The sequence below is a fragment of the Canis lupus genome, chromosome 7 (assembly GCF_011100685.1).
Source record: "Canis lupus familiaris isolate Mischka breed German Shepherd chromosome 7, alternate assembly UU_Cfam_GSD_1.0, whole genome shotgun sequence".
Taxonomy (NCBI): Eukaryota; Metazoa; Chordata; class Mammalia; order Carnivora; family Canidae; genus Canis; species Canis lupus.
In genome coordinates this window covers 56,510,403-56,526,421 of record NC_049228.1, presented here as the reverse complement: position 1 = coordinate 56,526,421, position 16,019 = coordinate 56,510,403, and the positions used below count along the sequence as shown (strand labels likewise).

The 16,019-nt window shown below is 36.4% G+C and overlaps 1 protein-coding gene across 8 annotated transcripts in view; it reads right to left on the bottom strand.

The window, feature by feature from the left end:
- The window catches only part of CCDC178 (coiled-coil domain containing 178), a 426,260-nt gene that overhangs the window by 279,020 nt on the left and 131,221 nt on the right, over positions 1 to 16,019 (bottom strand). For 6 of the 8 annotated variants that reach the window (XM_038543570.1, XM_038543575.1, XM_038543577.1 and 3 more), the window contains one exon: positions 10,387 to 10,455. The exons of the other annotated variants lie outside the window; for them this stretch is intronic. In XM_038543570.1, coding sequence (XP_038399498.1) covers positions 10,387 to 10,455 — 69 coding nt within the window. The remainder of the gene's footprint in view (positions 1 to 10,386; positions 10,456 to 16,019) is intronic. 8 annotated transcript variants of the gene reach the window in all.

Genomic DNA, 16,019 nt, shown 5'->3' with positions numbered 1-16,019 from the left:
ATGATCAATTAATCATGTATTTTTTTAAAAGCCAGAAAAAGAGGCAAAGGAGGAAGGGGAAGGAAAAGGAGGGGAATTTCAATCAGATAAATACTACAAAAAAAGATTAAAGCTTAAAACAATATAAGTTTGGCTATACTAGCTTTTTATAGGCTAGCACATGGAAATCATGGAAAGTGGTACAAGAAGAGTCTGAAGTTGTATAGGTTAACAGATTAAAGTGTCTAATACATCAGTCTGGGAGCTTGGACTTTATGCTATAGTTGGTAGGGAGACTCTGAAACTTTAAGATGCTGAAAATAAATAACATTTCATCCTTTGTAGATAATTTGCAAGGGTAATGCTGTATATCAGGATCTGAGGGCTCAACCTTGGTGTAAGGTAGACCAGTTGGATGCCTATTTTAGTATTCCAATTAAGAAACAATTAGAGCAATGATTTATTTAATTGGTAATTAAAACAGACAGAAAGGAAAGCACCATTTATAAGGCAGACTTAAAGATGTTGGTAAGATGCTGGCAATAGTGGAGAGTCCTAGGGCAGCTCCGGTGGCCCAGCGGTTTAGCACTGCCTTCAGCCCAGGGTGTGATCCTGGAGACCCGTGATCGAGTCCCATGTCGGGCTTCCTGCATGGAGCCTGCTTCTCCCTCTGCCTGTGTCTCTGCCTCTCTCTGTGTGTGTCAGTCATGAATAAATTAAAAAAAAAATAGTGGAGAGTCATAGAGGATGATACCTAAAACAAGGATGATACCTAAAACAAGGAACTTGGTGGGTAATGGTGTCAAGATGTGACGTTGGAGGAGAGAGGAGATAGTCAAAATGATACTATCAGGAGAAATAAAAGATGTGGATATAGATTAAAAAGTAAAGAAAAATATGACATATGTTAAGATAACGAGAGTAGATAAAATTTCTGTAATTGAGACCAAGGATGTAAATGGGCTGCTGTTAGAACCCTGAGCTAACCTATTAGAGACAAGTAGAGATAAACAAGCCCCTGTAGCATTCCTAGAGAGAACAGCTTCAGAGTTAAAGGGAGAACCAAGGGAGTGACATGCTGAATCTCAGAAAGGAATACCATCAGAGAGGGCACAGACACAAATGCTTGGTTCATATGGAGGAAAAAAAGAAAAACATGCAATAACCCTAAAAGCATCCAGTGGATTTAGAAAGGGAGATGGTTTTTTGTTTTTTGTTTTTAACTTCAGTGAGACAAATTTTGGTAGCATGGGAGTTTGAAAAGCCAGACTATTTTATATCAAAGAGTGATTAATAGTCAAGCAAATACTGTTAATAATCTAGGAAATATTGCTAATTATGTGAAAATTTTAATAGGAATGTAAAAGAAATACCATGCAATTGCCTAAAATACAACTAGAATGAGGGCAAGGCTTTCATTTTAGTTTGGAAGAGGGTTAATTATGAATATAGGCTGAAGGAAAAAAGTAATGAAGGAAGATGTCAGAAATAGAAGTGATAAGAATAAAACTACATACTGAACAGGGCAAAAAGGATTAAGACCAAGAGCAGAAAAAGAGGCATTAGCCTTAAAGAGGAAGTACCATTTACCACTTAAATGTAAAGAGGCAGAAAAGTGGTTTGCAGATATTATCACAGTAGAATGCATTTGTTTGATAAAATACATGTCTCCAACTTTTCCTTCCAATATGAGTAACCAGTAATATAAAGAAAATTAAAGTTTTCTTTCTGAGTTTATCTTCTTTGGATTTATTATAATGCCTGAATTTAAAGATTTAAGCTTTAAAAATTATGCACTATTATCTGTTGTTGTCTTTCTGAATATTTCTTTCCCATTTTCTCCTTTCTCATTCTGTTCTCCATAATTCTTAATATTTCTTCCACATATTTTGTCTCCTTTGCTCCCTGTGCTGCATTCTGCATTCTTCTTTATGTTTCCAAGTGCACTGATTCTTCTGCTACCCTCCCAGCAGCATATGCTATCTAATTAATAAAATCCTTAATCAAAATGGATTCCAGTTTTAAGCTTCAAGTTTTGATAAGCTCTTTTTTAAACCTCCCTGAACTGTTTTTGATAGTTTTTTTTGTTCCCTTTAAACATTTTAAACTTACTTTAGCAGATTTATTCCAATATGATCATTTGAAATTATTGGGGGGGTAAATATACTGCTGATTATTTCTGCTCTTATTCATGTTGGACTTTTCCCTATTGTTTTACATTTTATATTTAAAAGCCTTACTTTACTGGAGAAAATCTTGTGTAGCCCCTGCCAACTTATTTCTCTACAGAATATTTATCAAAGTAAGATCATTTCTTAAAATGATAATTTCTAGATTGGGTCTTAAAGGTCACCTAGATGGTACACATAAATGGAAATATTAAACAATTGTGAAAAAAAAAAACTGTTCTCACTTGTTTTTCCCTGCCCAACTTCCAGGTGTAGGCAAACATAGTTTCTTGTCTTCGCCTTTGCTTCTGGGTATATTTCTTTTCTGCTCTACCCATTCAAATGCACTTACGTTATCCAGCTCCCTTACTTGCACAGATCTATAGCTCATGGCCTATATTTGAAGACACTAAAAATTTAATTACCCTGTTTACCAAGATCAGCAAAATTACTCTTCAATTCATATTTTCAGGACAGCCAAGTATCAACTAAAAATTTAATGTAATTGTTCAGTTTGCTTTGCTTTGGCCCCCTGAGGATTTCCTCTACTTCCCCATATGCCCAACAAGGCATTTAAAGAATATATATCCTATTTATGCTCCACTTATAAGTTTCTTATATTCTCTATTGTCAGTGTTGCAGAAAATGTAAATTCTCATTACTGTTTCATCCACATACTCTTTTAGACATTTTATCCTGTCCTTTTGCTTAATTTTTTGACTCAAACTGTGTGTCTTCCTCATCTCTGTGCTATAGACTTATGTATCTAATTGGTACTTTTCATTTCCATTTAAAGAGCTCATAAGAATCTGAAATTTAATATGGCCCAAAGAGACATAATTATATCTTCTCCAACATCCTCCTCATACTTTCCTCAAGCCCTTGTTACCTCAGCAAACACCCTAATCATTTTTTCCCCTCACATTTTATATTCCATCTACCAAAAGTTCTGGTTGGCACTTCTTCCAAAATATATGTGAAATCAGCTATTACCATTTTTATTGAAAAAAAAAACCTTGACCGATGTGATCATTATTCTAATTTTTCTGGATTACCAAAAAAGTTGTCATCCCTCCTTTATGCACTAAAGTCTATCTTTCACTAAGCTGCTCAGCAGCTCTTGCTAAAATATAATGTAAGATGTTTTAAATGCATTCAATTTTTTCATCTATACTCCTTTATCACAGCCCACTTACGGGCTTGCAGTATCTGGGCCCTGTTTGCCTTGCCAACATTTATCTCCTGAAATTACAGTACCCATGTAGAATTTTCCGGAATCACTGGCCTCCATTCTGGTTCCATCACAGGACTTTTGCATGTTCCATTGCATCTATTTGGCAAGCTCTTCCCTGGATCAGCTCAAAGCTGGCACGCCTCCTTCATTCAAGTCTCAATTCAAATGTTTCCTTCTTAGAGAGGGTATTCCTAAAGATTCTTAGTAAAGCAGAGCTCCCAACTCCTCATTGGCTCTGTCACTCTAGCACATTATCCAGTTTTTTCTTCCTCTCAAAAATATGACTGAATTTTTAAAAATTTATAATTTTACACGTTTATTATCTATTTAGGAGAATATAAATTTAAATGATATCCCCAGCACTAAAACGGCATTTCATATAAAGCAAATGTTCAGGACACACAAACACACACATACACAAACACATACACACTCATAAACATACATTTGAATTTTAGGTCTACATTTTCTTTAAGTATAATCCTTGGTTATAAAGTTAGTAATAAGCATAAAGTTATAATATTAGTCTATTGGACATAATTATGAAATTATAAAATCACTGCAAAATTATGAAATGAAATTATAAATCACTTTATTTATAAAAATAAAGATATATGAAACTATTGCTGATGTTAACCATGAAATAATAAAAACAACTGAACTTTTATTATTTTCTCTATCTCTTATAATGGACAGTGTCTAACAAATGAATATTTTGTACCAAAAATGCCATTCAACGAATACTTAATGCACATCAACAATGTATCTTTATATTAGTGACTAGATTAGTCCTTCAGGATTCAATAATAGGGGAAAATATAGACAGGTCCTACCTGCAAGCATTTATAAGGCAGTGGGTGTGCAGCCATGCAAAAAGTGTACATTTTATCTTTTTCTATTCTACGTGTAAAACATCACCAAGGCTATCCTATTTCTAAGAGAAAAAGTAATTAAATAAATCTGAGATCATTATAGAAGGCAGAGTACTTCTATTAAAAACACAGAAATGAGTGGGGGAAAGAAATCACAGGTAATCAGTCACTACTGCCTAAAATGAGCAGCAGCTCCAGAATTTCCGCTAGCTAAAGCCATTCCTGCGTTTCTAATCATACTTATTAGGCTGCTAAGAAAGTTTAGCTTCTATAATAATTATTACCTTGGGGGTTCACTGAAAGTAGGAACTTTCCTATATATATATACAGAGAAAGAGAAAGAAATTTTATGCATGTAATGTGAATTCAATAATAGATTAATAAATTATTGAATGCATTTTTTTGTTGGACTGAATTAACATTTTATTAATTTAATGTGTTTTTTAAGCATAACATTTTATTGAAGCAGAACTTTTATAAAGAAGAGTGTGCAAATCAAAGAATACAGCATATTACATTTCACTGTGAATATACCAGTAATGCCTTCATTGAGACAGAAAAAACTGAACATTTTTAGCAGAAACTCCTGTGTGAGCTTCCCCAGTGACTGCCACCAAATAAGAGCTACAATCCTGATGTCTATCACCATCACGAAAATTTGTCAGTTTCTTAACAGGATCATATTGTGTACACTATGTCTTCTCTTGCTCAATATAATGATTACAAGATTCACCTAAGTTGTTCCATGTAGCTGAATTCTGTTCATTCAGCTCTTGTTTTCAGCTCTATGATTACAAGATTCACCCAAGTTGTTCTATGTAGCTGAACTCTGTCCATTCAGGTCTTGGTTTTGGCTCGGGGTCATGAGATCAAGTCCCACATTGGGCTCTGGGTTGGGCATGGAGCCTGCTTGAGATTCTCTCTCTCCCTCTCACTCACTCTCTTTCTCAAAAGAAAAAAATTTAAATCTTACTTATTAACTATTGTTCATATCTAGTAATGTTTCAATTATCTACCTACCTATATTTTGGCCAGCACTACACAGTTTAATAAATATTTAATCTTTTTCTTGTTTAAATATAGCATAGAGCTGTTTATGATCATGAATCACTTAAAAAGTAAGGTTAGTTTCACCTGGCAATTATATTTCTTTTCAAGACTTACTATAAAGCTATAGCAATTAAGATAGTGGGATTTATCAGTGAAAGAGCAGACAAATATATCAATCCAAAGGAATAGAGAGCCCAGAAATAGAACCACAGAAATAGTCAAATGATCTTTGACAAAGAAGCAAAAGCAAGACAGTGCAGCAAAGATCAACTTTTCAACAAGTAGCATTGGAACAACTGGACATCTACATAAAAAAAAATGAAGCTAGACAGAGACCTTATATCTTTCACAAAAATTAATTCAAAATGGATCACAGACCTAAATGTAAAATGCAAACTATAAAATCCCTGGAAATAACATAGGATAAAAACTAGATGAGCTTGGGTATGAATTTCTTTTCTGTTAGAAAGAAATGAAAGAAATAATTGATAAGGTAGACTTTATTAAAATTAAAACCTTTGGCTCTATAAAACCCATGGTCAAAAAATTGAGAAAACAAGCCACAGACTGGGAGAAAATATTTGTAAAAGACACATCTGGTGAAGACCTGTTATCCAAAGCATACAAAAGGAGTTGACTTTTGCCCACATAAAATCTGCACACCAATATTTATAGCAGCTTTATTTAGAATTGCCAAAACTTGGAAGCAACCAAGATGATCTTCAGTAGGTAAATGGATAATAAACTGTGGTACATCTACATACATTTACATACATCAATTTATCATTGATATTATTCAATGATAAAAATAAATGAATGACATGGAGGAATTTTAATGCATATTAGTAAGTAAAAGAATCCAATTGAAAAGGCTACATATTATATGATTTCAACTATATGTCATTCTGGAAAAGGCAAAACTATATAGACAATAAAAAGATCAGTGATGGGGATCCCTGGGTGGTGCAGCGGTTTAGTGCCTGCCTTTGGCCCAGGGCGCGATCCTGGAGACCCGGAATCGAATCCCATGTCGGGCTCCCAGTGCATGGAGCCTGCTTCTCCCTTTGCCTGTGTCTCTGTCTCTCTGTCTCTCTCTCTCTCACTGTGTGCCTATCATAAATAAATAAAATAAAATAAAAATTTAAAATAAATAAATAAAAAGATCAGTGATTTTCAGAATTTGGATGGGAGGGATGAGGGAATGAGTAGACAATACAGAGGACTTCAGGGCAATGAAAATATGCTGTATAATACCATTATGGTAGATATATGTCATTATACATTTGTCCAAACCTATAGAATGTAAAACACTAAGAGTTAACCCTGATGTAAACTATGGAATTCGGGTGACTATGTTCTGTAAGTGTAGGCTCATCAATTGTACCAAATGTACCATTGTGGTAAAAGATGTTGATAATAGTAGAGGCTATGCATATGTAGGAGCAGGAGGCATATGGGAAGTCTCTATATCTTCTCCTCAATTCTACTGTGACCTTACCTGCTCTTAAAAAAATAAAGTCTTAATTAAAAACACATCATTTGTACACGTTAAATACATACAATTTTCATTTCTCAATTATATTTCACCAAATCTGGAAAAATATTTTTAAAAAATAAATAATAAAATACATTTTAATGAATGTTTAATAAATCATATTTAAGAGTTTTCTTCACATTAGTTTCCTATTTTATATTTGCCTATCGTTGAATTTAGGTTTCATTTTCTAATGAATGAGAAAGTAGTATTTGTTAGTGGATAGAATCTATAGAGGCCATTAATAACATTTCTTTTTTAGAAAATGTTATTTATTTGAGCGAGAGATAGAACACAAGCAGGGGGCAGGGAGAGAGAGAAGCAGACTCCCCACTGAGTAGGGAACCCAGTGTGGGCTTCAGCCCAGAACCCCGGGATCATGACCTATATTTATAAATGATTTGATGTTATAATTTATCCCACAAAATTTCCAATTCATGAAAATTCTAATTTCTAAAAGTAAATGAAGTGGTAAACATAAAAATGTTTGTTTGCCAATTTAAAGCACTTCTGCATTTAACATCTAGCTTCCATCACCATGAACATCTTCCCTCAATTTCAGGCCTATGCATCAAAAGTGAAATCTAGACACTTACACTTGAATCATGTTGTACACAATTCCAAAACAAACATCTTCCCTCCAATCTTTCTTTCTTCCTCCACACATTTTTCATTTTAATATCTGGTACCACTATTAAACCAGTTACTCAAACCTTAACTCATCTAATTACCATCAAAGTGGTACCTTTAAAAGAGAAATCTGACCATATGGCTTCTTTAGTGGCTTTCCAAAGTCTTCATCAGAGTCTAAATCCTTTGGAATGATGTGTTATCTAAAGCTTAGTTCCCTACTCTCAATGTTTGTCCTTACCAGCCTGCCACATAAAAACACGTGTGCACGCACACACACACACATGTACACAGAGACAGACATAGAAATCAGATCAAGCACTTGCTTTAAGCTTTAGCCACAAAGTCAAAGTGGGAACTCAAAACAATCTTAACTGTACTCTAAGATAATTTCTATTTTAATGTTAAGACTACTATCTATCTGGGATTGTTATTATTGGACTAATATGTCAAGTGTATTTGAACATCCACTAAACATTAAATTGAAGTCAGATTAAATTGTAAAAAAAATGAGATAAGGTTAAAAAAAAAAACTGAATCTGAACATAGAAAATCAGGTTTCAAATGCCAGTGGTTTTAAACTATAGGAATTTAGAAAAGGTACTTTCCTCTCTGGATCCTAAGTTCTTTATTTCTTCTTGGAAGCCCCCCTCAAGAATTCTATAGAAAAAGCAGAATTCAAGAGAGGATACCTAAGTATTCCACCTAATTAGTGATCAAAGAAATGGAGTTTGAAACAATATTGAGAACACATTTTTTCACTTATCAAGTTAGAACAGATTTTTTAGAAACTGTACCATTCAGTGTTAGCACAGGTACATCACAGACCAAGCTTACATACTGCTCAGCTTCAATAAATGATACCATCTTTCTGGAAAGTAGGCTTAGAAAGGTATTAGGAATGTATTTTATTCTTTGGAAAGGTAATAGGAATTTAGAAGTATTAGAGCAAATCTTTTATAAATCTAGTTTAAATTTTGAAAGGCAATGATGCTAAGAAAAATTTCTGAAAAAAGTCACAACAATATTTGTAAGTTATAAATAAAAAACCTAAACATAAAGGTTAGAATAATTATGGAAAAATCATGGCCCACCCATGTAACAGCCTTTTGTACAGATATTTAAGTAATATATTTGAAATCTGTATAACAATGCAACAAAAATTCTAATATATCATTATGGGAATAAAAGCAGGACAATTAGTTTCATTATGAATTTTAAAAAATAAGTAATATACTAATATAATTACCTCTATTTCCTGAAATGATTTTAAGTTTTTACACTTTTTTGTATTTTATTTTCTATAACAAATAGCCAGAGTCCAAAAAAAGGTCACAGAAGATGCTTTTGTTTTGAAAACACTGGAAATTTTGATAAAATGGAGCTTTGAATATGATGGCTTGTGAAATGAAAAAAGTTATTGGGCATATCCAAGGACAAACTGAAAAAGAGAACCCCTCTAATACATACAAGATTGCAAATGATTAACTCAATTTTATCTTAGGACTGAAAGATTTTTCACTAATAGTTTCCAGAAGAAAATGGACAATGCACAATAAAAATAGCCAAAAGCACAACGACAAAAAAAAAAAAATAGCAAAAGCATGAGTTAGGAGAATAAGATGCAAAAGTAGATGACAAAGACTACACATATTTGAATTATTACATGTAGATAAAATAATAATTAAAAAATAACTATTTGTACTATGTTGTAGAAGCAAAAAATAAGCTTAAACGAGCAATCATAAAATGAATTAAAAGGTTTCGAAGAAAAATAAATAACATTTGGAAATGAATAATTACGTTTGCATCTATCTACCTACGTACCTACTGAGATACCTGTCAATAATTGAGAGTAAGAGACTTATCATTTAAGAATGTAAGAAATACTTGCCATATATGACTGATGATTATCCCCTCAAATATTACCTTTTTTTTTAATCTTCTCTTCCTTTGGAACATCACTTAAAAATGTGGTAGACTTGATTTTTTCTTTCTTTCTTCTTTCTTTTTCTTTCTTTCTTTCTTTCTTTCTTTCTTTCTTTCTTTCTTTCTTTCTTCTTTCTTCTTTCTTTCTTTCTTTCTTTTCTTTCTTCTTTCTTCTTTCTTTTTCTTTCTTTCTTTCCTTCTTTCTTTCATTCAAGACTTTATTTATTCATGAGAGACACAGAGAGGCAGAGACATAGGCAGAGAAAGAAGCAGGGTCCCAATGGGGAGCCTGATGCAGGACTCAATCCCAAAACCCTGGAATCATGACTTGAGCCAAAGACAGATGCTCAACCATTGAACCACCCAGGTGTCCCGACCTCTTTCTTTCCTGTATATCCCTTCATCTTTCATTTCACTAATATTTCATTAATTCTCCACTGAGTACTACATAATCTGCTCTTAAAATTATCCTTTTTAAAAAAATTTTAAGTAAAAAACTTGAAGGGAAAGTTAGGTAATTAAGTGGCATCTAAGGTATTAATTGGACAAGTACGATGCATATGATGGAATTCCTTTCCTATAGCCAGGGCTACATTCCCACTATTAATGACAGATTTTATCTGTGTTCTCAGTTATGCACTCTCTTTTTAAGAGGATTAGATTTCCCACCTTGTGGACACCAGGATTGGCCATATGACTTGCTTCATTCAATGGAGTATGAGCAGAAGAAACACTTATCATCTTCTGGGGGAAACTGTAAGAACCATCAAGTGATCTCACTAATGAATTTATTTATACTTACCAGAGCAATGTGCCATAGAAGGATATGATCCTTCACCCTGAATCTAAGAAGTAGAAATAAAATGAAGCATTGATGCAGCTAAGTTTCAAAGCAAGTGAAAAATAATAAACTTTTATACTTGTATATCATTAAGATGGGGTGATTGCTTGTTAGTGTGGGATAATCTAATGCATGCTAACCTCACTCACTCTGTCTTCCTTTCTTTTAGAGGAGTCTTCTCATTAGCTTCAGATTTTCTTTTTCTCTCCTCTGGTTCTCTTAATAAAATGCAGTAATATTAATACATAAAAATTTAAGTTATCTTTTGGAAAACAATGTTTCTTTTGTTCTCTTTTAAAAAGTATTTTCAACATACAGATAAATCTTACAAATGTTTAATTCTATTATTTCTGAAGATACAATGCTATGAAATTTTAACCATCTTCCTACACAATCATGAAATATCATCATTAATCTTCTCTGTTCTTTCCTCTTTTCCTCCCTTCAATGGATAGTATAATATGTATCAGGTACTATGCCCGATGATGCAGATACATTGATGAAGAAAATATGGCCGTGGCCTATGTCTGCCCTCACAGATATTCTCATTTATTGAAGAAAATGAACAATAGTCAAATATTCATACCCACAAAATTGCAAATATGACAAAAGAAAATGAATGTGAAAAGTAGGTGTGCCACACACACACATATAGTAAACAAATTGGATTTAACTGGACAGTCAATAAAAAGTTTCTCAGAACCGACTCCTAAACGGTTTTTAAATTAAGGATAAATGGTGGATAGAGAGAACAGGAAAAATAAATGGAAGTTGCATGTAGCAAATGTAGATAGAATATAGTAGAACATAGCCAAAATGCAATATGGGCGGAGAATATATGGTAAATGGGAGAAGATGCAGTAAGGCCATTGTATTTGGACCTAGAAATAAGGGCAAACCATGTGTGATATTAGACTTCAGAGGCAAGCATGTCTGCCTATTCAGGGGCCTTGAAGGAGAGGTTACGGAGGCATTAATGTTAACATTAATGTAAGTATGGAGAGAAAACAACCATACTTCTGTTAAAAAGAAAGAGATGAAAGAAAAAAAAGAAAGAAAGCAAAGAAATAAAGAAAGAGAGAGGGAGGGAGGGATGGAGGGAGGGACGGAAGGAGAGAGAGAGAAAGAGAGAGAGAGAAACAGACAGAAAGAAGAACTTACCACAGTGTAGATAATAGTTTAGAAAGGGAGCATAATGACTGCAGTAAACTAGCTTTGGAAGTCACTGTAAGCTTGTACCAGGGTGCTGGTGGAGTAGTGAGACAGATAAAATGATATTAGCATGTGGAACAGTTTTTTCTTAACATGTTGAATATGAAGATTGAAATAGAAAAAGGAAGCAAGAAAATCTGTAGGTTTCTGTGCTAAGAAAACTAGTAGTCACTAGGAAGAATTAATTGAAGGACAGCCAGAGCTTGATTAAGCATATTTTAGGAGGAGGGGCAAGATGGCTGAAGAGTAGGGTCCCCAAGTCACCTGTCCCCACCAAATTACCTAGATAACCTTCAAATCATCCTGAAAATCTACGAATTCGGCCTGAGATTTAAAGAGAGAACAGCTGGAATGCTACAGTGAGAAGAGTTCGTGCTTCTATCAAGGTAGGAAGACGGGGAAAAAGAAATAAAGGAACAAAAGGCCTCCAAGGGGGAAGGGGCCCCACGAGGAGCCGGGCTGAGGCCGGGGCGAGTGTCCCCAGGACAGGAGAGCCCCATCCCGGAGAAGCAGGAGCTGCACCAACCTTCCCGGGCGGAAAGGCCTCGCAGAGAGTTGGAGCAGGACCCCAGGAGGGAGGGGGTGCCCTCGGGCTCCCGGGGACACTAACAGACACCTGCGCCCTGGGAGAGTGCGCCGAGCTCCCTAAGGGCTGCAGCGCGCACGGCGGGACCCGGAGCAGCTCGGAGGGGCTCGGGAGAGGAAGAGGCTCCGTGCAGAGGGGGCTGCGGCCCCGGGAGCAGCTTGGAGGGGCTCAGGCGGCGGCTCCGTGGAGGGGGCTGCCCGGCTGGGAGCGCAATTCCAACAGCATAGGCCGGGAGCACAGGGCACCGGGGACACAGCCCAGGATCCGGCCTCCCCCCGGGACAGGCAGAGGCCGGGAGGGCCCAGGACAGCAAGGACGCTCCTGCCCCAAGCTGAGCAGGTCAGCGGCCCCGCCCCGGAGCCTCCAGGCCCTGCAGACGGAGAGCTCTGCACAGTTACTGCGGGAGCTGAATCCAGGGCTCCAGAGATGCCGCTGCCACTGCCGGTTGTTCCTCCTGGGGCCTCACGGGGTAAACAACCCCACTGAGCCTCACAGTGGCCTCACGGGATAAACAGGATAAACATTACTCACTGAACCCTACACCAGGCAGGGGGCAGAGCAGCTCCCCCAAGCACTAACACCTGAAAATCAGCACAACAGGCGCCTCCCCCAGAAGACCAGCTAGACGACAGGGGGAAAAACAAATTATTGACCAAGCAGCACTGGAAAGTTCCAGGGGAAGTCAAGGGACTTACAGTATAGAGAATCAGAGGATACTCCCCCGTGTTTTTTTTGTTGTTGTGGTGGTGGGTGTTTTTGTTTGTTTGTTTGTTTGTTTGTTTTGTTTTGCTTTTTGATTTCTGTTTACTTCCCCCACCCTTTTTTTTCCTTTCTTTTTCTTTCTCTTTCTCTTCTCTTTTTTTTTCTTGTTTCCTTTCTTTTTTCTTTTTCTCTTTTCTTTCCTTCTTTCTCTCCTCTCTCTCCTTTTCCCAATACAACTTGTTTTTGGCCACTCTGCACTGAGCAAAATGACTAGAAGGAAAACCTCACCTCAAAAGAAAGAATCAGAAACAGTCCTCTCTCCCACAGAGTTACAAAATCTGGATTACAATTCAATGTCAGAAAGCCAATTCAGAAGCACTATTATAAAGCTACTGGAGGCTCTAGAGAAAAGCATAAAGGACTCAAGAGACTTCATGACCGCAGAATTTAGATATAACCAGGCAGAAATTAAAAATCAATTGAATGAGATGCAATCCAAACTAGAAGTCCTAACGATGAGGGTTAACGAGGTGGAAGAACGAGTGAGTGACATAGAAGACAAGTTGATGGCAAAGAGGGAAACTGAGGAAAAAAGAGACAAACAATTAAAAGACCATGAGGATAGATTAAGGGAAATGACAGACTGAGGAAGAAAAACCTACGTTTAATTGGGGTTCCAAAGGGCGCCAAAAGGGACAGAGGGCCAGAATATGTATTTGAACAAATCATAGCTGAAAACTTTCCTAATCTGGGAAGGGAAACAGGCATTCAGATCCAGGAAATAGAGAGATCCCCCCTAAAATCAATAAAAACCGTTCAACACCTCGACATTTAATAGTGAAGCTTGCAAATTCCAAAGATAAAGAGAAGATCCTTAAAGCAGCAAGAGACAAGAAATCCCTGACTTTTATGGGGATAAGTATTAGGGTAACAGCAGACCTCTCCACAGAGACCTGTCAGGCCAGAAAGGGCTGGCAGGATATATTCAGGGTCCTAAATGAGAAGAACATGCAACCAAGAATACTTTATCCAGCAAGGCTCTCATTCAAAATGGAAGGAGAGATAAAGATCTTCCAAGACAGGCAGGAACTGAAAGAATATGTGACCTCCAAACCAGCTCTGCAAGAAATTTTAAGGCGGACTCTCAAAATTCCCCTTTAAGAAGAAGTCCAATGGAACAATCCACAAACACAGGGACTGAATAGATATCATGATGACACTAAACTCGTATCTTTCAATAGTAACTCTGAACGTGAACGGGCTTAATGACCCCATCAAAAGGCACAGGGTGTCAGACTGGATAAAAAAGAAGAACCCATCTATTTGCTGTCTACAAGAGACTCATTTTAGACAGAAGGACACCTACAGCCTAAAAATAAAAGGTTGGAGAACCATTTACCACTCGAATGGTCCTCAAAAGAAAGCAGGGGTAGCCATCCTTATATCAGATAAACTAAAATTTACCCCGATGACTGTAGTGAGAGATGAAGAGGGACACTATATCATACTTAAAGGATCTATCCAACAAGAGGACTTAACAATCCTCAATATATATGCCCTGAATGTGGGAGCTGCCAAATATTTAAACCAATTAATAACCAAAATTAAGACATATTAGATAATAATACACTTATACTTGGTGACTTCAATCTAGCACTTTCTAGATAGGTGTTCTAAACACAACATCTCCAAAGAAACGAGAGCTTTAAATGATACACTGGACCAGATGGATTTCAAAGATATCTACAGAACTTTACATCCAAACTCAACTTAATACACATTCTTCTCAAGTGCACATGGAACTTTCTCCGAAATAGACCACATACTGGGTCACAAATCAGGCCTTAACCAATACCAAAAGATTGGGATCATCCCCTGCATATTCTCAGACCATAATGCCTTGAAATTAGAACTAAATCACAACAAGAAGTCTGGAAGGACCTCAAACACGTGGAGGTTAAGGACCATCTTGCTAAAAGATGAAAGGGTCAACCAGGAAATTAAGGAAGAATTAAAAAGATTCATGGAAACTAATGAGAATGAAGATACAACCGTTCAAAATCTTTGGGATACAGCAAAAGCAGTCCTGAGGGGGAAATACATTGCAATACAAGCATCCATCCAAAAAATGGAAAGAACTCAAATACAAAAGCTAACCTTACACCTAAAGGAGCTAGAGAAAAAACAGCAAATAGATCCTACACCCAGCAGAAGAAGAGAGTTAATAAAGATTCGAGCAGAACTCAACGAAATCCAGACCAGAAGAACTGTGGAACAGATCAACAAAAGTTGGTTGGTTGGTTCTTTGAAAGAATTAATAAGATAGATAAACCATTAGCCAGCCTTATTAAAAAGAAGAGAGAGAAGACTCAAATTAATAAAATCATGAATGAGAAAGGAGAGATCACTACCAACACCAAGGAAATACAAACGATTTTAAAAACACATTATGTACAGCTAGACGCCAATAAATTAGGCAATCTAGAAGAAATGGACACATTTCTGGAAAGCCACAAACTACCAAAACTGGAACAGGAAGAAATAAAAAACCTGGACAGGCCAATAACCAGGGAGGAAATTGAAGTGGTCATCAAAAACCTCCCAAGACACAAAAGTCCAGGGCCAGATGGCTTCCCAGGGGAATTCTACCAAACGTTTAAAGAAGAAACCATACCTATTCTACTAAAGCTGTTTGGAAAGATAGAAAGAGATGGAGTACTTCCAAATTCGTTCTATGAGGCCAGCATCACCTTAATTCCAAAACCAAAGACCTCACCAAAAAGGAAAATTATAGACCAATATCCCTGATGAACATGGATGCAAAAATTCTCAACAAGATACTAGCCAATACGATACAACAGTACATTAAGAAAATTATTCACCATGACCAAGTAGGATTTATTCCCGGGACACAAGGCTGGTTCAACACTCGTAAAACAATCAATGTGATTCATCATATCAGCAAGAGAAAAACCAAGAACCATATGATCCTCTCAATAGATGCAGAGAAAGCATTTGACAAAATACAGCATCAATTCCTGATCAAAACTCTTCAGAGCGTAGGGATAGAGGGAACATTCCTCAACATCTTAAAAGCCATCTACGAAAAACCCACAGCAAATATAATTCTCAATGGGGAAGCACTGGGAGCCTTTCCCTTAAGATCAGGAACAAGACAGGGATGTCCACTCTCACCACTGCTATTCAACATAGTACTAGAAGTCCTAGCCTCAGCAATCAGACAACAAAAAGACATTAAAGGCATTCGAATTGGCAAAGAAG